The sequence below is a fragment of the Myodes glareolus genome, chromosome 14 (assembly GCF_982192425.1).
Source record: "Myodes glareolus chromosome 14, mMyoGla1.1, whole genome shotgun sequence".
Taxonomy (NCBI): domain Eukaryota; kingdom Metazoa; phylum Chordata; class Mammalia; order Rodentia; family Cricetidae; genus Myodes; species Myodes glareolus.
In genome coordinates this window covers 39,880,203-39,901,015 of record NC_142039.1, presented here as the reverse complement: position 1 = coordinate 39,901,015, position 20,813 = coordinate 39,880,203, and the positions used below count along the sequence as shown (strand labels likewise).

At 44.0% G+C, this 20,813-nt stretch overlaps 5 protein-coding genes across 6 annotated transcripts; 4 read left to right on the top strand and 1 right to left on the bottom strand.

The window, feature by feature from the left end:
- Positions 1-1,380: 1,380 nt before the first annotated feature.
- On the bottom strand, positions 1,381-4,243 carry LOC148119811 (histone H2B type 2-F-like). The gene is made up of 2 exons (XM_087896452.1): positions 4,077-4,243; positions 1,381-2,793 (listed from the first exon to the last, which is right to left on the bottom strand). The coding sequence occupies exon 2, from the start codon at positions 2,617-2,619 to the stop codon at positions 2,239-2,241; it is 381 nt and encodes a 126-aa protein (XP_087752578.1). The 5' UTR covers positions 2,620-2,793; positions 4,077-4,243; the 3' UTR covers positions 1,381-2,238.
- Positions 2,882-3,714, top strand: LOC146891989 (histone H2A type 1-E-like). Its single transcript, XM_085699285.2, has one exon. It carries the CDS (start codon positions 2,916-2,918, stop codon positions 3,309-3,311), a length of 396 nt encoding a protein of 131 aa, XP_085555411.1. The 5' UTR covers positions 2,882-2,915; the 3' UTR covers positions 3,312-3,714.
- Positions 4,188-4,647, top strand: LOC146891988 (histone H3). The gene has a single exon (XM_085699284.2). It carries the CDS (start codon positions 4,188-4,190, stop codon positions 4,596-4,598), a length of 411 nt encoding a protein of 136 aa, XP_085555410.1. The 3' UTR covers positions 4,599-4,647.
- Positions 4,648-7,892: 3,245 nt separating this feature from the next.
- LOC146891987 (histone H3.1) lies at positions 7,893-8,673 on the top strand. Its single transcript, XM_085699283.2, has one exon. The coding sequence runs from the start codon at positions 7,893-7,895 to the stop codon at positions 8,301-8,303; it is 411 nt and encodes a 136-aa protein (XP_085555409.1). The 3' UTR covers positions 8,304-8,673.
- Positions 8,674-10,600: 1,927 nt separating this feature from the next.
- On the top strand, positions 10,601-13,354 carry H1-5 (H1.5 linker histone, cluster member). 2 transcript variants are annotated; one of them, XM_048460880.3, is made up of 2 exons: positions 10,601-11,339; positions 11,902-13,354. In XM_048460880.3, exons 1-2 carry the CDS (start codon positions 10,672-10,674, stop codon positions 11,963-11,965), a joined length of 732 nt encoding a protein of 243 aa, XP_048316837.2. In that variant the 5' UTR covers positions 10,601-10,671; the 3' UTR covers positions 11,966-13,354. The 2 variants fall into 2 exon arrangements, with proteins under 2 accessions (XP_048316837.2, XP_087752574.1); XM_087896448.1 differs by having other exon boundaries at positions 10,602-13,354.
- The last annotated feature ends 7,459 nt before the right edge of the window (positions 13,355-20,813 follow it).

Genomic DNA, 20,813 nt, shown 5'->3' with positions numbered 1-20,813 from the left:
TAATGAGGGCTGTGAAGGACATACTGGCTTAAATAAGTCAGGTCGAAATTGCGTCTAATGAATATCCGAGAAGGAGCTGAGAGAGTAGGCTCAGCTGTTGCTAGGATACCCAAGGCCACTGATCACCAGCACAAAAGTGAGAGCAAAGGAGCTGAGGTTGACAAAGGTGGGTTGGTCAAAGGACTTGGTAGCACCTGAGTTGGGGCCCTCACAAGATTAAGGGAACTCCCTATGCTGTGATGCAGTAGTGAGGTAAGTTTCTCTTCCTTTTGCCCCTGAGACTAATAGTACACGTCCAAATCGAAGTATTTGTCTTTTCATATACATGTGAAGTGAAGGAATTTGCTACATGCTACCCCAAATTATGTCCTTTGCACTGCTGACTGAAGGTGTTTGAGAAACATCAAATTCAGGGCGGGACTTGATTTGAATTTCCCTGAGATGAACAAAGGCAAATGTCTAGAAGTTAGCACAATGTGGCTTTCTGTCAAATGTGCCTCAAGTACAGACTGTCTCAGCAGAGCCTTGAAGATCAACTCCCTGCTCATAGAGACTTGCTGCAAGTGATTTCCTAAGGGCATGTCCCAGGTCAGTTCCTTTCCACCAGTTTTCCAGTATTTTCTCCCTCCTCCACTGAAAAGGAATATAAACTTCAAGATATCGCTGAAGTTTAGGTATTCACTTTGCTTTCATGCAACAGATGTACACTCTTTTCTTTGCCTTATCTGTTTACATCATTTACTTAATCATGGTGCACTCTGAGTGGACAAGGAAAGTTTATCCTCCACAGGAATTCAGCTGAAAATCTTCTATCTATAAACTGCAGCTGATGGAGATGAATGTAGATGAGGAAGGAGGCTTTCTCCTTAAGCCTTGCATACAGAGCAAGACTCCTCTCTCTTTCGCACATCCACAAAACTGGGGAAAAAAAGCCAAATAAGCGATCCCCAGAAAACCCAAAGACAAATCAAGAAATAAACAAATGGATGCAATTGTATTGCATTCTGGGTCAATTAAAAACATTTATTTAATAATATAGTAAGTAGTTCTTCAGGACCATGGGTTTTCCAGTTTGGTTTCACCTCAGACAAGACTGAATTTATGTTGCAGCTTCACTTTGGTCATTTTAATTTCCTCATCTTTAAAGGAAGGATGACAACAGATTTTGTCACACACTATACTGTGGAGATTAATGGGGATGATTAGGGAAAATGGATAGGCTTTATTAACATCTCACTAGTCAGACAATAGCTGACATACATTTTCCAGTAGTGTCCGAACATTTCTTTGATATTCAACTAGTTTAAGCTGTTCATATTCATATACTTTATTTGCATATACCAGACTAGAGAATGTACAGAAATGGCCTTTTACCCCAAATTTCTTTTTGAATAAACCTTTATTTAGCATCTGATGCTCAGAAAACTCAAATACAATAGCAGAGTCACATTAAGACCCTCTTTAGTGTTTTCTCTTCCACAATATATTTTCAATTATCATATCAGTAGAGTATATATTTAAGAATATATTTATATACAAACCGCACACACAAAATCTTAAAATCAAGAAATAAGTAGACAGTGAAGGTGAAATAGAAGAAAATTATGAAAGTAACAAATCAGTTAAGAAAACGGAAGAAACAAGTTTTCCTATTTTTCCAAGTGCTGGGTCGTTGTAAGACCAAGCCTGGTGATAGAGGCTTTTAATTTCAGCTACTCATGACGTCTGAAGCAGTAAGATCCATTTAATTAGAGCTAAATGGTGAAACCTGGTGTGCAAACAAAACAAAACTCAGGGTAAACAAAGAAAATGGGACCCAGTCAAGAGAAGCTGCGTTGGACTATGCCTCTTACATCTTCGGTAAGCATCATCTCCTAACATGCAGACTTCTGGGCCCTAAAACCTAGCTCTAAGAGAAAACCAGGTGACTTTTGGAAAAGCTATGTCTCAGCTTTATCAGTTATTAATAGGATTTAAAAGTACTACATCACAACACGGACAAGACATGGCAAATTCCATCACTTCGTGGAATCTGAAATTTCAAAGACAAAACAAAACAACGTTAGTGCCGTGAATGTGTACAGTTTTAACACCGGGACCCAGGAGAAGACAAACCTGAGCGCCTAAGCCTAAACAAGGTCATTTACTGTTGCCAATTACTAGTTTAGAAGCAAACCAGCTCCTCTTTGAGAATGTATGTGGCTCTGAAAAGAGCCTTTGGTGGTGTGGTTTTGAAGTTTACTTGGAGCTGGTGTACTTGGTGACGGCCTTGGTGCCCTCGGACACGGCGTGCTTGGCCAGCTCCCCGGGCAGCAGCAGGCGCACGGCCGTCTGGATCTCCCGAGACGTGACGGTCGAGCGCTTGTTGTAGTGCGCCAGGCGCGACGCCTCGCCCGCGATGCGCTCGAAGATGTCGTTGACGAACGAGTTCATGATGCCCATGGCCTTGGAGGAGATGCCGGTGTCGGGATGGACCTGCTTCAGCACCTTGTACACGTACACCGAGTAGCTCTCCTTGCGGCTGCGCTTGCGCTTCTTGCCGTCCTTCTTCTGCACCTTGGTCACGGCCTTCTTGGAGCCCTTCTTAGGGGCGGATGCCGACTTCACCGGTTCAGGCATATTGACACAGCCTAGAAAAACTCTAACGGCGAATGTTCCGTGTCCTCCCTTTTTATAAGGCGTTATTCAAATGAGGCTTAGAATAGCACTCTTCTGGTTGGGTGATATTTGGGCGATGTCATCAGGAGTATGGCCCAATAGAAATGCGCGACAGCACAAATGCTTCCCATTGGTCTAAATGAAATGAAGAAGACAGCCAATCAGAAGGGTTCTTTTTCGCGCCCAGAGAAAACTATAAAATCCAAGCTCTTCCTACTTTCGTCTACACTGTTGCTAACGGCTGTTTTCTACTCGAGATGTCTGGACGTGGCAAGCAGGGCGGCAAGGCTCGCGCCAAGGCCAAGACCCGCTCCTCCCGGGCCGGCCTGCAGTTCCCCGTGGGCCGCGTGCACCGCCTCCTCCGCAAGGGCAACTACGCGGAGCGGGTGGGCGCCGGCGCCCCGGTGTACCTGGCGGCCGTGCTGGAGTACCTGACGGCCGAGATCCTGGAGCTGGCTGGCAACGCGGCCCGCGACAACAAGAAGACGCGCATCATCCCGCGCCACCTGCAGCTGGCCATCCGCAACGACGAGGAGCTCAACAAGCTGCTGGGCCGCGTGACGATCGCGCAGGGCGGCGTCCTGCCCAACATCCAGGCGGTGCTGCTGCCCAAGAAGACCGAGAGCAGCCACCACAAGGCCAAGGGGAAATAAGTCCCTTAAAATTTCCCAAAGGCTCTTTTCAGAGCCACCCACTCCCTCTTTTAAAAGAACTGGGCATTTTCATGTATAGTTTACTCAAGAGGATTACTGACTTGAAACTATGGATTTTTATAAGCCATAGTTTAGAATGGTAAACTTAACCTGTCGCTGTTGTTGAATAGGACTAGCTTAGAATTTACCCAGTACCTTCCACACTAGAATCTGTTTTTGGTAAATATGAATTGCAAGTATTCAGGTTTATCTGATCGCTTCTTGTTTCTAATTTTCTTGTTTAATGTTCCCCTACATATTCACAAATCCCCTCACACATAAGCTTGAAAACCTTGCCTTAAAATATGTAATTTTATTAATATCTGATTAAAGTCTTTTTTAAAGATCCAAACCAACAGTAAAATGTTTGAGAGCATAATATTTGCGAGCGATAACAGCGAGGAAACATTACCTGGCTTATTAATTTACCGTTTTAGTGTACTTAGGAAAAATTGTCACTCGCAGTTATGTCAACTGGAAAAAGGACGTATGAAACAACATATTCATGAGGAATAGATAGCCCAAGGGTATCAAAGGATTTGTAAACATTTCTTTAAAACACGGTCTCTTACTATATAATTTAGGCTGTTCACCTAGAAGCGATTCTCCTGCCTCAGTTTCCCGATTGACGGGTTACTGGTTTAGGATTCTAACTTCTACACTTCAAACGTTAAGCGCAGGATTGGAAGAAAAAAAAGCAAACGCGCTTGTACAGTTGACCAATACCTTTATAGTTGAGTGGGATGGGCCCAATGTACTCTCGTCCAATCAGCTTCGGATTCTGATTATAAATACACCTTCAGCAGCATCCATTCTGTAATACTTCACTTTGAGGACATGGCTCGTACCAAGCAGACCGCTCGCAAGTCCACCGGCGGAAAAGCTCCGCGCAAGCAGCTGGCCACCAAGGCGGCCCGCAAGAGCGCCCCGGCCACCGGCGGCGTGAAGAAGCCCCACCGCTACCGGCCCGGCACCGTGGCGCTGCGCGAGATCCGGCGCTACCAGAAGTCGACCGAGCTGCTGATCCGCAAGCTGCCGTTCCAGCGGCTGGTGCGCGAGATCGCGCAGGACTTCAAGACCGACCTGCGTTTCCAGAGCTCGGCCGTCATGGCGCTGCAGGAGGCCAGCGAGGCCTACCTGGTGGGTCTGTTTGAGGACACCAACCTGTGCGCCATCCATGCCAAGCGAGTCACCATCATGCCCAAGGACATCCAGCTGGCCCGCCGCATTCGCGGAGAGAGGGCTTAAGATTCCTCTGGCGTGTTCTTCCCCAAAGGCTCTTTTCAGAGCCACCACATTTCTCAGAGAGGCTGATTCCACTAAGCGTGCTAGCATTAGCAACTTGTATTAATACATATTGAATATTGTACTACAGAACCTATCATCAGAAAGTAGTTTTACTTTCCCTTAAAGTAGGATGTAGTTAATAACCTCCGATGACAAAGGAATGGCAAGTCCCAGCGATTAGATTTCTCTAACCTACAATTCTAAAGTTGCCAACAGTGACATGCAGCTCAAAACTTCGATAACTCACTAGGCCATCTGAAAGATTAAGGTATCAAGGTATCAAGTCGGCAGGATTTATGTGCATGTATTTGACACACAGCATAGTCACCAGACGATTTGAAATTCAAGGTTCTCACGGCGAAAATATTTGGGTGTTTGTGTGTATGTGTTTAAAGTAAATGATACGAAATAGACTGGAGGTTTGGAGGGAATGCTGCTCCATTCATATTTGACCAGTGCTAGCAGTGCAAAGGAGAATTGCTGCAAGTAAGGCCTGTCGGTCCACGTTCACAGGTATGGAATGGGGCGTTGCAAAGGAGAAAGAAAAGTATGAACTTCCTTACACCAATGTCCCGCTTTTGCCGACTCTGACTTTAGTTTCTGCTTCCTGCTGTGTTGAGCAATTCTGTCTGGTAACTAGATTTGGGAGAAAAGACAGGATGGTGGAATGCCAGGGACTTCTTTCTCAGGTCCTCCACTCTCTTTCAGTACTGATCTCTGAACCTCTAATCAGAGAGGATTACCAAAATAAGCCATGGTCACCACAACCTTTCAAAATACCTTGGGCAGGGTACTTAGTATTTGACCTTAAGTATATTATTTAGATATAAGGATAAATTGAAGCTAAAACAGTGAACACTGATTGGGAAACACTTGGTAGGTAGAAGTTTCCCTTTTCTTTAAAAGTTCATAAATGGAAATGTTCCTAAGTTGCCGGCCCTTACATATCAGGACATCATGTTCCCAGGGATTTCCATGAGGTTGCCTTTCCTGTTAGAAGTTTACTCCTGTATTTACCGTCCCACATAGTAACTTCCCATCTCCCTAGAATAGCTGATACGTTTTATGGTTGACTTTTCTGGGCTTGCTGCAAAACTTTTCTTTGTATATTTGATAAAGTAAATAATTTCCCCTGTCAACGTGCCTTTTGCCAGGTTAATTTCAAGGCCCCAGGCACTGAACATTAAGGTAGAGGATATTTTTTTACTTTTTTATTTTTATTTTTGTTTTGAACTTTCATTACAGAGAAAATCAGACCCACAATTTCTTTTTTCAGAAATTCAAATAGTGCTCCCAGGGCTTTTCTTATTTCCACATATGGAATGCTTCTTGGTTTTAAAGTAGTTCTTGCAAGGAAAGGGGATTGTTGAACCTTTCCCACAAGATACCGAAACCAATCACTTACAAACTAGTAACTCCACGAAAAATACTCATTTAAAGAACATGAGTGTGTATTGTTTTGTATGTGCAAATCACACTTCAAAATATACTTAGACAAACTGCCTCGTTAAGATTCAATGTGACATTTTTTTCCCCAAGAGTTATCAATGTGTTGACACATTTTATAGTCAAACGGTCACTGACACTGAAGATAAGAGGAGGAGGTGGGTGGGAGACAACTCATTTGCTGTGAAAGTTAGGACCCGGCCAAACAGCTTGAATCTTGGGAACCAAGCAGGACTCTTACATTTTCGGTTTTCCTTTGAGAAAGCCATCTTTAGTCATTCGTTCTCTTATTTGTAAATGTAAAGGAGAGGCCGTCTGGGTGCAGTTGCTTTCCACAGGTAGAGAAAGGGGATGGGAGTGAGGTCTGAACAGCACTTTTATATCTCTACACACTGCAAGGAAATACAGAGCAAGAGCCCTGCTTCTTGGAAGATTTCGGAATGAAGAAAACATGAATCACTTCTCACCGGAAAGGTGGCAAGTCTGAGAGAAACAAAGGGATTGAAAGCAGCAGGCGACTGGGGTTTCAATCCCTCTTCATGAAATATTTATACATGGAGCAAAGACAAGAAGTACGTTTGGCAATTGGGGGTAAGCCGCATGTAATCTCCCGTAACCCTGCACCCACCGCAGCCGTCCACTCTTCAGGCTGTTTGGCTCCCGTTAGAAAGAAAGCGCTCTGCACGCCAGACGTCAGAAATAACTCGATCAGAACTGAGAGTCTCAAACCTATCAGCCACGAGACTATTGTATCTCTGCTGTGAGCGAAGCAGGCTGGGAGCCTGACTCCAAAGCCGGGGTGGCCTACTAGCAGTGAGTAGCTCCAAAGGTGACGTGGCTGGAGAGATTTCCCTGATAGACCGCAAGAGAATCTGGGGTTCCAGCACAGTGCTTTCTTATTTTCTGAAAATTCTGATAAAGTTCTTTGGTAAATATTGAATAAATGTTGGTGGCACAAAGTGTTCCCTATCAGATAAAAAAAAAACCTGTTTATAAAATAACAGCCTGACCTTATTGTCTTTTGTATCTGGCAAATATGTCCACATTAAAAGAGAGAAGGACCTGGGTAAAGCCCGTGCTAAACGCCAAAGTCCTACACAATACACAGGATTATCACCAAACCTGCCATCTGTCTGGCGCAGCAGGGCAGCATAAATTTCTGTATAGGCTGCTGTCTCTGAATAATTTCGGGGTTTCCTTACACCTTGAACCGTGTAACTTTGTAACTAGTAAACGAGTGCCGATCACAAGCCAGTGTCCCGAGTTAAATCTCAATGCCCTCGGGGTTTGTAAATACAGGAAGTTGCTGGTTCACCATTTTGAATGTTTTCGCGCCAAAACTGCAACAGTTGCGAGAAAGGCAGCATGAACTGTAATTTATGACAGTTTCCTGGGATATAACTGTTGGTGCCGTTCTTGCGTGCGATCAAGTGTGAGAGGTGTGGATGACAACAGGAATTAGTAATTTCTTGCCAATTTTCCTTTCAAGTTTTTCATTAAATTTGTGCCCCAAATGACTCCTTTATTTAAGCAATAAAACCATACTTTGACTTTTTTCAAAGGAACTTTTTTTGTGATCATAATTCCTGGGATATGCTAGAGTAATTGTTACGTTAAAAATGAAATTTGTACATTTAGAAGAAAATGTAGGCGACGAGTTCCCTTCTAGTACTGGGTTTCAACGCGGACCAATCCCTTGTCTGGATGTATGATGTCAGCAGTTTGCTGTCCAATCCAACAGGGAGAGCCGTTATATAAACATAGGATTTTTCGGGCAGTCTACTCCTTGCGCTCCTTTTGCCTTTTGAAATGGCCCGTACCAAGCAGACTGCTCGCAAGTCCACCGGCGGCAAGGCCCCGCGCAAGCAGCTGGCCACCAAGGCCGCCCGCAAGAGCGCCCCGGCCACCGGCGGCGTGAAGAAGCCCCACCGCTACCGGCCCGGCACCGTGGCGCTGCGCGAGATCCGGCGCTACCAGAAGTCGACCGAGCTGCTGATCCGCAAGCTGCCGTTCCAGCGGCTGGTGCGCGAGATCGCGCAGGACTTCAAGACCGACCTGCGTTTCCAGAGCTCGGCCGTCATGGCTCTGCAGGAGGCCTGCGAGGCCTACCTGGTGGGTCTGTTTGAGGACACCAACCTGTGCGCCATCCACGCCAAGCGAGTCACCATCATGCCCAAGGACATCCAGCTGGCCCGCCGCATCCGCGGGGAGAGGGCTTAAATTTCCTGGTTGTCTTAATTCTGCAAAAGGCTCTTTTCAGAGCCCCTCCTTTTTCACTAAAATCGAGCTGTTACTTTTACAATTGTGAGTTCACATGGTGAGACTTAATCCAGCCACTCTTAATAAGTTATATACGAAGATATATATAGTATCGAGTAAGCACTGGAATGTTTACTATATCGTGGGCTTCCTGTTTCAGTAGCTAAATCCCCTTCCTAGGTTTCCTTTAAACGCGAAGTTCATGTGCTTTTTTTTTTTGTTTTCCCCATGGTTTCCCATTTACCCCCATAGAAAGCCAGTATGTCCTCTAACTCCCTGTTGATGTTACTAAAGCAAAATACCGTTCACTTGTTCTGCATTGTGTTCCGAAGAGCTGGAATTTTAGTAGTTTAGTAGTTAAAACTTCATACATTTCTTTAGATCTGGCTTTCCTGGAATTGTTGATAATCTTGGTCTCTAGTGCTAACCTGGCCTATTTAATTAGCCTGGTGTTCAGTGAAGAAGCAAACTTGTTTTCAAAGTAACACACTATCTTTGACATTTTTTATTTTTTTAGGGTTAAAGAACTTCCTACTTTGAGAGTCATACAATTTACTATGTAAATTTTGCTATTTTGTACACCATTTCCAGGTCATTTGTAGCAAAAATAGATCTTGGCGTCTCTTGCGTCCTTGTTTATGTCTGTATTGGTCAGGCAGTTGTTTTATTTTACTTTTTTTTGAGGTAAGTTCTCAGGAAGCTTATTGTTCAATGTTGGAATTACCTGAAGATGTAGCAACAAAAGACCTTGTCATCTTTATCTTACCTCAGTTGCAAGATTTTTTGTAGGTTTATCGGCATGCGCTGGTAAACCTGGATCAAGGCTGTAACTGTCAAAAGAAACTGCATTTTTCTTTTTTAAAATAAAACAGTACCCTTTGTTATTTCACATCTAAACCCATCTGATGATGTCATAAATTAATAAGTACAGAACTGCACATCTTTCCCCACCATAGTCTCACCTCTCCCCTAACAAAGCTTCACTTTTCCCATATAGCAAACTTCACCACACCCTTTCTCTTTACCTTGTTTTATTCTTCTCAAATTCTTTGAAACTTTATAACTGTTGGCCCCTTAATAATAATCTAATATATTGTTCTGCTTGGCATCTGAACATGTACACCCCCCTCCCCAAACCCTATATTGGCATTGACTATTTACTTAAGAGCATGCCTGTTTGCTCAATGTTTTCAAATTCTCACTGGCCATCTCATCCAACTGCATTTGAGGGCTGTAGGGTCACCCAAATAATTTTCTGAATATTCTAGAATTTTCCTAATGTAAATTATTTTTTGTGCTTTCTGTCTTTATATATCACTAATAAGTGACAATAACCCAGTCAGATTCATATCTAATTTATTTTGACTCAGAATTAATTAGGTTAGTCTCTGAAGTCAGTGATCTGTTTTTGAATGTTTGAGTTACTTTTTAAAGCTTTGTCTATGAGGTTTCGCCTACCTGTATATATATATGTTCAGCACTTACAGGCCTGATATCGGGAGACCTATAAGGAAGCCTGAGATCCCCTGGGGCCGGCATTAGAGACAGTTGGGTGCCTTTGTGTGTTAGGAAACAAATGCAGATTTCCCTGAGCTGCAAATGCTCTTAACTGCCAAGCCATTTCCACCACTCCTAAAGTCAGTGACTTTTAATCTTCCTACTTCAAAGAAAAAACTTTCACAATTGAAAATTGCATTCTCCATTAAAGATATCAATGTGTGCAAAGCACCAGGAGCCTGAGCCATTTTATAGAGAAACATCTACCATGGCTAACTTCAGTCTGTAGCCCATCCGGTACCTGTGTTATTTGCTACAGTCAGAAACAAAGTTTGTGCTCAAACCAAAAAATCTATTACTTTTACACTTGCAAAAATTAAAGGCAGAACTTGTAGACAAATCCTTTTAAATAATGTTCCTTGTCTACTTCGTTTAAGTTTAATAAAATACGCAAGTAACTATGAGGATACCTTCTGCTTAGTGGATTCTTCGTGAACATTGGAGGGATTTTTAAAAATATCTTTGCTCAGTTGAGTGTGATTCAAAAAAGCACACACAGGTATGTGAACCCGAAGGCTGTTCTCCTTTAGAACTCCAAATTGCCAATTTCTGTGCCATTATTTTCAGCAGTAAGTAAAAATTTGGGGACTAACAAACACAATTTGGGATTGTAGCCTTCAGTCGCGGCGGCCAGAGGGCGGTGGATTGGACACTCCACCAATCACAGCCCAGCTCTGCCTTATATAAGCCCGGAGCCTGAGCTAAGGAGCATTGCAAAATTTGCTCTTTGAGTTAGGTTTTCTTTACTTTGCTAGCATCTTATATTCTCGCCATGTCCGAAACTGCTCCCGCCGAGACTGCTGCACCAGCTCCAGTGGAGAAGTCTCCCGCCAAGAAGAAGCCGACAAAAAAGGCTGGCGCTGCTAAGCGCAAGGCTACCGGCCCTCCGGTGTCCGAGCTCATAACTAAGGCTGTGTCCGCTTCCAAGGAGCGCAGCGGCGTGTCCCTGGCTGCGCTCAAGAAGGCTTTGGCTGCCGGTGGCTACGATGTGGAGAAGAACAACAGCCGCATCAAGCTGGGGCTCAAGAGTCTGGTGAGCAAGGGCACCCTGGTGCAGACCAAGGGCACCGGCGCCTCCGGCTCCTTCAAGCTCAACAAGAAGGCGGCTTCCGGCGAGGCTAAGCCTAAAGCCAAGAAGGCCGGGGCTGCCAAGGCCAAGAAACCTGCAGGCTCCACTCCGAAAAAGTCTAAGAAGGCTGCGGGGGCCAAGAAGACCGTCAAGAAAACTCCAAAGAAAGCAAAGAAGCCTGCGGCGGCTGGAGTAAAGAAAGTGGCCAAGAGCCCTAAGAAGGCCAAGGCTGCAGCTAAGCCTAAAAAGGCAGCTAAGAGCCCAGCAAAGCCCAAGGCTGTGAAGCCCAAAGCAGCTAAGCCTAAAGTTGCCAAGCCGAAGACAGCTAAGCCTAAAGCTGCTAAGGCGAAGAAGGCTGCTCCCAAAAAGAAGTAGGTTTGCTTCTGACAGCAACAAAGCCCCAAAGGCTCTTTTCAGAGCCACCCAGAGAGCTCGGTGAATGTAGCTGTACACACTGGCTTGAAATTTTAAACGGTCCTGACTTTGAATCGAGGCACCTGGCTGCAGTTGTTGGCTCGATTGCTAAGGTTAGAAATACTTGCAGAGATGGGTCTTTTCATGGCAAAGTATTTCTACCGTTCTGGTACTGACATGGGTACTTGGACTTTCTGAGGAGTGGGCGGCAAACTGCACACCACGGATTATGTCCCCCCTCTTGTCCTTAAGTGTGTGCACCATTATCGTCTGAAAACATACGTTAGGAATGCAGCTTTCCACAGTTCATATGTATTGCAGTGAAGCTTTCACAATTTAAAGTAACGCAGGGCGCGAAAAGAGACCGAGTTTATTGGCTGAATATAACAATCCAAACCAAATGGCACCATGGTTTTCTTCTAACCTTACGCTGATTGGACAGTTAGTCGGTGACGTTTGTAGATACATGCTACTTGTTTAAATTGCCAATGCGTTTTAAACACTTTCTTTTTTTTAAAGTTCCCGTTCTTCGCAGTACTTCAACTCGCGAAGTCCGCGCCCGACTGGAAGTCCTTCCCTATGAAGGCGGTGACCAGGTCGCAGAAGGACCTCTAGAAGCCAGCCCCAAGGAGAGTTACTCAGTAGATTTACACGTGCCGAAGGAGCTACACGCAGTACCGGCATCTCTTCCAACGCCCTGTGCCAAAGACGTCGTGTCCGACTGCAGCAAAACTGTCCAAGTCATTTACACTTTTTTTTTTTTTGAGACAATGTATGACAGTCTTGACTGTCCTGGAACTAGTTCTGTAGATTAGACGGAATTTAGATCCGTTCGCGTCTGCTCCGGAGTGATGGGATTAAAAGCGTGCACGACCACTCCACCTGGTCCTCATTTACGCTTCTAATGGAATGTCTACTGGGTTCTTCCTTTGGTGGTACACAGACACCGAAGTTCCTTGAGAACAGTCCTTTTGTTCTAAAGGTTTAATAATGTGACTGGTGTGACACCCAAACAGGAGTTTTGTTGTATTTAACATTAGGTCGGTTTTAGGCGTTAGAGATTGTGTATTGTTTTCAGTTTTAAGGTTAGATTGCTGGGAACATTTCAGTAATCCATTGTTAACTGTTGCAGGCTTCCCAGCTGGGCAGTCAAGAATGCTTAAGTAAATAGTCTTTAAGGGAACAACTTCCAATTCGTGTTTTCTTTAGCAATATAAGTGTTGGGGATGCGGTTTCTTGGTCGCTGCAGGCTTAATTTATGTGAAATGCCTGAATGTTCATGAAGAAGTTAAATTATACTTAGTCAAGGCATCCCACAGTAGAGTCAGAATTGGCTTTTAGTGTAAACTCTTTCTTTGCTGGTAATTCGAATTTTTCTGTGGATTTGTATATCTGATCTATACAGAGCAAAGTAACTGGAATTTCTGTTGCCATGCTTCCTTCCTTCCTTCCTTCCTTCTTTCCTTTATTATTCATTTATTTATTGAGATAGGGCTTCTCTGTAGCTTTGAAACCTGTCCTGGAATTAGCTCTTGTAGACCAGGCTGGCCTCAAACTCACAGAGATCTGCCTGCCTCTGTCTTCCGAGAGCTGGCCATACTTTTTAATAACGTTCCTACGATGAAAATGCTAGCTTCATTTTGCTGCCTATGTTTTATTTGCCTTCTAATGTTTTGCCCCTATAGAAGTTGATTTTGTTACTACTTATTATTTTTCAGGTATGGCCACAACCCAGCCCACACTGCCCCCAGAAAGCAGTTCTTACTGAACCTCAGCGCTGGGATTGCAGTGCTTTAGAATGTAGGCGACAACCTGCCTGTTTGTCATTAATTCCACGGTGTTAGAATTTTCCTTCATCCACAATAGAGATTTGTCTTTTTAAATTAGCTCTTTATTTCATTTCGTTATATTCTTTCTCTTCTGCAATGTGGGGACGAAATTCTAAGCAATAAAGCAGTATTTCTGAATGTGATGCCTTGCCTTAAGCAAAGACCAGGAGTGTCCCCTACCCTCATTTTAGGACTTCATTCTTGTGAGATGTTAAGTGACCAGTTTGAGTATGCTGCAGATTAAACACCTTAGCTTGTCAATATGCTTTTATATGTATTTTCAACAATTAGAAAATTAGGCATTAACTGACTAATTGGTAGGACAGTATAGTTTAGTAGTTGAGTGACAAAGGTATTTCAGAAGTTTCTAGAGAGACAAATCAGTAGGCAAACAGATCTTGCTTCATCTTTGCCTCTGAATTTTTTTGTGTATTGATATATTCTCTTCCTAGGAATGCTGCTTTTTAAAAATTTATTTGGTAATTTAAAAGGGAACACTGGAAGGTTTTGTGAATTTATATTTTACTGCTTTAACTTCATTATCACTTTAAATATTTAAAAATTTTAATCTTATATTGATTCCTATATGCAAAACTGAAGTATAGTTTGCAGGAAGGTTTTTCCTTTACTTTAGAATCCTTACAGTGACCCTCTAACAATGATGCTGTACAACATGGATGGCTTCTGATTGGAAATACATTGACTACACTAGGCCTAAGACAGGACAGTGACCCAGAGCAGAAGGGGATAGGATATGGGGTTGATGAGAATATTGATATTTTTGTTATTAATTGTATTTATTTACAAATTGAAGAAATAGAAACCAAGGAGGTTAAATGGTAAATGTGGTTATACCGAAACTCCAGCCTTTAGAGTCGAAGGGCAAGAACAGCAGGAAAAAAAAGGGAACACTGATTTAGGAGGGGTTCTTATTGCTGCCGTCCGTGCAGAAGGCACAGAGCCCTGCGCCCCAGAACTGGAAAGGAGAGATGGCAGCATTAGTAGAGGAGTGGTCAGCCAGAGCCGACATCCCCCTCAATACCCACACCCACTTGCATCCCTGCTCCCGCCACTCCCAGCCCTGGCATTTTCTGCCCCTTGGCACAACTGTTACATGGCATTTAGGTTCACCTTCCCTGCTTTTTAACTTTGCTGTATTACAAAAGGAATGAAACAGAAATTGGTTAAGGAAAATGGATTTATGTATAGTTTGACTCAAATCAGGAAAAGAACTTATTCTCCACTGTGCCTGTGGCAATCTTATATTTTATAGGAGTGAACTAGAAAAGGACGGACTTTAGGTTTACAGGGCTTTTCCCGGGATAAATACTATTAAGCCGGAGGCACAAAACTGACCTCCTCTCCCAGTTACATAGCCCAGGCTTGCTGTAAACTCTCATCAGTCCCGCTATCTAGGACCAACTGCAAAACAGTGAAATCCTGCCTTTCCTAGGGTTGATCCTGTGGGTTAGGAGGGAGCGGGCGGGACAGAGAGGAACACTTGCAGTTGGGAATGGTTTGAAGACAATTTCTGCTGTCATGCTTGGCCACCCTGTCTACCCATTGCTCTTCTATGCCTGCCATTCGGGGTGGGGTTGTGCTTTGACAGGGTGGGGTATGAGCTGCTCAAAGTAAGTTAACAGGTGTCACTTCCAGACCCAGGTCTCATGTGCTGGGTTACTTCAGGACTGAGGTGAACAGCAACTCGGGGACTTCTTATTCGAGAGAAATGAGTTGTAGCGCTACAGCACAACTGTGCAGTACGCCGAGACTCAGCTCCAAGAGGACAGACCGCGAGACACAGGAGACAGGAAATCAGAAGACAGAGTGAAACATGGAGGACAAAGGGACAGGGAAACTCCGAGGAGAGGGGAGAGGGAAGGGGCAGAATATGGGACACAGAGGAGATGGAGCAGCCCAGGATTCCTAGTTGGGTCAGGAGAGGCTCCTGCTTCTCTGAAACCTATTGTGATGAAGGCCAGAGCTAGGACGCCTGCAGTGTGTCCTCCCACTCTACCCTTTGAGATCAGCAATTCTAAACCCTTGGATTTTTCAGCTGCACAAAGGACTTGTTGCACTATAACATGCTTCTTTCTGCTTCTTTGGGGGACTAAGTGCGCATCAGGAGTTGTTCTTGAGGATGAACTTGTACCAATGTGGGAGCCCATGTGTGACTCAGTTTCCATCTGGAGTCATTTCTGACTTAAAGAGGTCATTTGAGTTCAAACCTCCTTGCCTGCTCTGCTTTTTCCATTAACCTTGAGGGCTATGAGTAACATCTGTATTAGCTCTTAGAAAGTGCATTTTTGCCCTTTCCAAAAAGAGCACATTTTTTTTTCTATTAAGATTTGGGCTGGTATATGACAGGCACAGCACTCCTCGTTAGAGAATAAAAGCTGCTTAACTGAATAAGATGATGAACTTCCTTTCAAGGACAGTGCAGGGAGGTGGTCAGCTGACTTACTTCTCTTTGTTCAGTCTTTGTCCTGTAGTATATAAACTCAGAAACTGAGAAATAAACTCGGGGCTGTTTGGTATTGGCTTTTAGTCCTCCAAGTCTATCCTATGTTTCAGTCTTCATTTCTCTCAATCTAACATTTCCTTAGCCTCAGTGGCCCCCTCCCAGGGTACCCCCAGCTGATTTCTGGCGGAGTGGCCTCTGACATACCAGCCCATGTCTCAACATTTCTTCAAAGCTTGCGGAACTGAGGATAGCTGAATTTGGTGCCTCTGGGGCTCTGGACTTAAGACCATATCAAGATCAAGATCCAGGGAGGGATGTATGACATTTGAAACCCAGATTGAATTATTCTGCAATGGTTGAAAACATATTTTCTGATTCCTCTGACTAGAATATTTTGGCCATCATATTTGCCCTCATACTTCATATATCATTTAAAACGTGTTGTGTAGTTAAAAAAAAAATCTTACCCAGAAAGATAATTGTAGAAAATCCCAGTTGGGTCAGGTTGAACTGCTGCGCAGACAGGCGGCTAGAATGCCAAAGAGAGGGAGCAGGAGTAGGAGAGTGACAGCCGTCTCTCTTACATCTGGATGCCACTCTTGAGGACAGGGAGAAAGGGCTGGCCTTTTTATTGTAAGGCTTTGGGTGGAGAACTGTGCCCTCATCAGACTTGGAACTTCTGGCTGGAGTTATTGGAAAGCTCGTAAAACACAGCACAGGCCATTTCCACCGTCATGCTCTAGTATCCCAGCTCTTTCTATTGACCTCTAGATCTTGTCCACAAAAGGTATTTTGACTCCAGCCTTTACATTTCCATTCCAACAGGAAAATATAAAGAATGAACCAAAAAGAATGCTCTGGCTCTGGGGTGCTGGAGAGATGGCCCTGTAGTTTAGAACAGATACACTGCTTTTGCAGAGGAACCAAGTTTAGTTTCTTGCATGTACTTCAGGCAGCAACCACACTCCTAATTCCAGCTCCAGAAGGATCTGATGACTCTGGCTGCCAAGAATTTGTACACTCATGCCTGTGTAAACACACACACATACACACACACACGCACACAATTTAAATAATAAATTTAAAAAGTTTTTTTATTCTATGCGCATTGTTTCTGTAAGCCTGTATGTGAACCATGTGTATGCAGTGCCTTTAGAAGCCAGAAGGTGGAGTCAGATCCCTTCAAACAGGAGTTAAAGAAGGTTGTGAGGTTTTCCAGGGATTGCTGCAATAGCAAGTGCTTTTAACTATGGAGACAGTACTTCACCCATCAAATATTTTTTGAAATCTAAGGTCTCTGACCTTGTCAACTATCTCAAGGCTGGAAGTCAGTCACACTGCCTCACCTGGCTGTAAGACAGACCAGGAAGCAGATGAATGAGAAGGCTGGATGCCTGATCTGGGATGAGTGGATAGATGAATGCATGGATTGCTGGCTGGTGGCTGGATAATGGATGACAGGTACTGTTTGAGTTTGTTTAGTTTGGGTTACAAATGTCCCTACAATGGGAATTTGCTCCCAGTTTGGTGATATGGGAGACATTCCTGACCTTTAGCATACAGCGCCTTTTTGGCAAGCCCTTAGGTCACTGTGGACAATGGCCTTGGAAGTGACCAAAGTGACTGTGAAAAGTCCTAAGTTAATTCCGAAGAAAGGCTTATTGCTACTGCAGAAGAGTGAGCCACCCTCCACTGCAAGCCCCTCTCTTGGAAGAAGTGATCTTTTCAGGGATTCTCAGCGTTTGTCATGCTTCCTTCACTATCTTTAGACTTTTGGTATCCAGTATTGTAAGCTAGCCAAAACTCCGTTCTTCAATAGTGCCTATTTTGCTGGTATTTTGTTGCATTTGATAAAGATTGGCAAAGGGAGATGGAAATACAAGTAGTGCAGAAGCCCTAGGAGTGGCTAAGCCACCCGAGTTCACAAAGTAGAGCCTTCCCAGCATACCTCTTATCTCTTGTTTTCCACCTCTCTTTCCTCCTTAGGACCTGCCTCAAACCTTACATGATCAAGTTCAGGAAACCTGCATCTCCATGTAGGGCTCTAAGGAACCCTTCCTTACTTTTGTATCAGCCACTGTCACTTTCCGATGCCCCTGCTCATCTCGGGCCACGTCCACTGTAGTCCTCAGGCCGTCAGATGCGGAAGGATGTGACTGCGGGATTCCACTGCTGACCTCTGAACCTGCCTCTAAGGGCATGGTCAGGAAACATTGAAATGAGTAACATAAAAATTAGAAATACTGGGAGATGGAGGTGAAAGACCTCCACCTCCCGATATGGGGAGACTCTCATTGAAGCCTCGAGATGACACGACCTCCCCCCGCCCCCAGTAACTCACGAGAGACCGTCCTTGCTGCAATCACATGAGGTTTTAATTGAGACGAGACCCAGTGTACTGGGGCTGAGACTCAGAACCCACACAGGGGAAGAGTTTGACCCCGAGTAGCTGGGAGAAGGGGTTTTTAAGGGAAGAAACCACAGCCCAGTAATCCGAAAGGGGTAGGGAGGTCCAGTGATGGTCACAGGGGGCAACTCCCTGTTCCTCAAGGTTATTCAAGATTATAATCAGCTAGTTCCTGAAACACAGTGTCCCAAAAATACTAATGATAATCACAAGGGGGGAAACTTCCCTGTTTCTCAAGATTATTCAAGATTACAATCTAACTTTATCTTCAGCTAGTTCCCGAAACACTGAACCAGCTAAAGCTAGATTTCTCATTCTTCCCTCCCTGCTTAGATTTTTGGCTCTATTTTTTCCTGCTAGGGGGATCTGGATTTATCCAGGTCTTTTTTTTTTTTTTTTTTGTTCTTTTCTTTTTTTAAAGCAGCCTTATTACTTATAGTGGTTTGAGTGAATGAGAGATGTCCCCTGTTGTCACTGGCATTTGAACACTTGGTTCCCAGTTGCTGATGCTGTTTGGAGAGGTTTAGAAATAAAGATGGAGAAAGTTGTCACTGGGGGGCCAGGTTTGAGAGCCTCAGGCCTACCCTTTACAATTTACAACTAGCTTCATTCTCGTGGTTGAGATTTGAGGTCACAACTTTCAGCCTCCAGCCCCAATAGCCATGCTGGGTCCCTGGCATTATGGACTCTCTTTGGGGTTATATTTCAAAATAAACTTTCTTGGTGTTTCATTCCAGCAGAAGATAATTAGCTAATACTGTAGTGTTATTGTTACATTGTATCTGCCTTGATTTCCTGAGTGTTACCACCTGGGCTGCAATTGCCTTCTGTGATGTTACCTTTTGTTTGGTGTGTTTGAATCTTATCTGAGTTCTTCCTGAAGGGTTCAAAGCTTTTGCAAAATTTGGTCATGGGAGGACTTGAAACACCAAGAGGTCTTGTGACTGAGAATTGCTTTAATTAACATTTGATTTGCAGAAATTGACTTGCTAAGGTATAAATTGTGTAACGATGAAAAAAGACCTTTTTGCAAAGCAAGGGCAGTCAGTGCCTGTAAATGTCTCTGGCTTCCGAGTTGCCCTGATCAGGGCCAGTCAGGCTTTAACACCTGGCCTGTAGAGAGAGGATGCTCTTCTACAAACCCTGCGGTGTTTGCGGGTTTTTCGCATTTTCAGCTATGGTATAAACCCTCACTCTCCCTTTTTGGTTTTTTGAGACAGGGTTTCTCTGTAGCTTTGGTGCCTGTCCTAGAACTAGCTCTTGTAGACCAGGCTGGCCTCTAACTCACAGAGATCCGCCTACCTCTGCCTCCTGAGGCTGGGATTAAAGGCATTTGCCAACACTGCTGTTTTCAATTCCAGCCTTGGCTCCTCTGTGGCTTGTGGTGTGGCCACTCCCACTAGGCAATAGGGAGGATCATGCCTCTAGGCCTCTCTTGTTATTATGTTTAAAACTCCTGTGGTTTAGAAAGTGTGGTCTTCCCCACCCCTCAACCCCGCTGGGTAGTGGTGGTGCCGTTTTCTAAATCAATAACTCAAGTAAAATTTTATCCTTCTCAAAGATCTCTGATGCAGTTTGACAGCTGAGAGGTTTTGTCAGTTTAAAAGGACAACCTCACCAAACAAATTTCAGTAAAATACAAATACAAGTTATTAAGGTGTGTACCTGCAAGTTATAAGGGTGTGAGGACAAAAACAAGTTATCAAATTTCTCCCTCACTCATAGTCTTAAAAATACTTTCATTATAAAAAAAGTATCTGTCATCTGTCACAGTCATTCTGATATAAATATACTGCTGTTTATAATTTCACAAACCCAAAGAATTCTGAGTTCCAGGGAGCCCAATTAAAGGATCCACTTTAAACAATCAGATACATCCCTGTCAGTTCCTTGGTCCTAAAATTTTTTTTCCCCTAAACTTAACTTTGTCCTCTGTTCTGCCAATACCTTAAACAGGTGTAAGAGACACCAGACATTTCTATACCACAAACACCAGTCAGGAACAGAGACCAGCTACCCCAGAATGTGACCAGCACCCAGCTTTCTCAGGTCCCCCCCAAGTTGATGGCCACAAATAAGCAGGAAGCAGTCTTGAAAATCCGCTGCCTCAATTCCTTTAACCTGTTGTGCCTGATCTCCCACCTTTTTTATTATAAAAGAGATGGGTACGTAATGGTCTGTCCTGCCCCTTTAAGAGACAAGACCCTCTCCCTCCCTCCCCCACATCCACCACAGGGCAGGCAGATCTTCCTGCTTGCAGCCCAAGTCTCTTCCCTTTCTCTCTCTCTCTCTCTCTCTCTCTCTCTCTCTCTTTCTCTCTCTCTTTCTGAGGCAGCTTCTTCCCCACTTTGCTTCTACCCCCTTTTTTCTCCTGTCTCTCTCTGTTCTTCCCCCATCTCTCTTCCTCCCATTTTTATTTAAACCATTACAAGTTCACCAAAAACTGACTTTCCTGCTGCTTCAACTCAAAATGCATACTGGAAGTGACTCTGATTTTGTCCATGGATCCACATATAACAGAACACCCACACAATACATTACCTTTTGTCTTGCTTTACGAAAAAAGTTTTTCTTTGTGTGTGTGTGTGTGTGTGTGTGTGTGTGTGTGTGTGTGTGTGTCTGTGTCTGTGTTCATGTGTTTGTGTGTGAGGAAAATGGCCTCTGATCCCCTGGTTTCTGCGACTGAAATTGGGTCCTCTACTAGAACATTATGTGCCCTTAATTACTGATC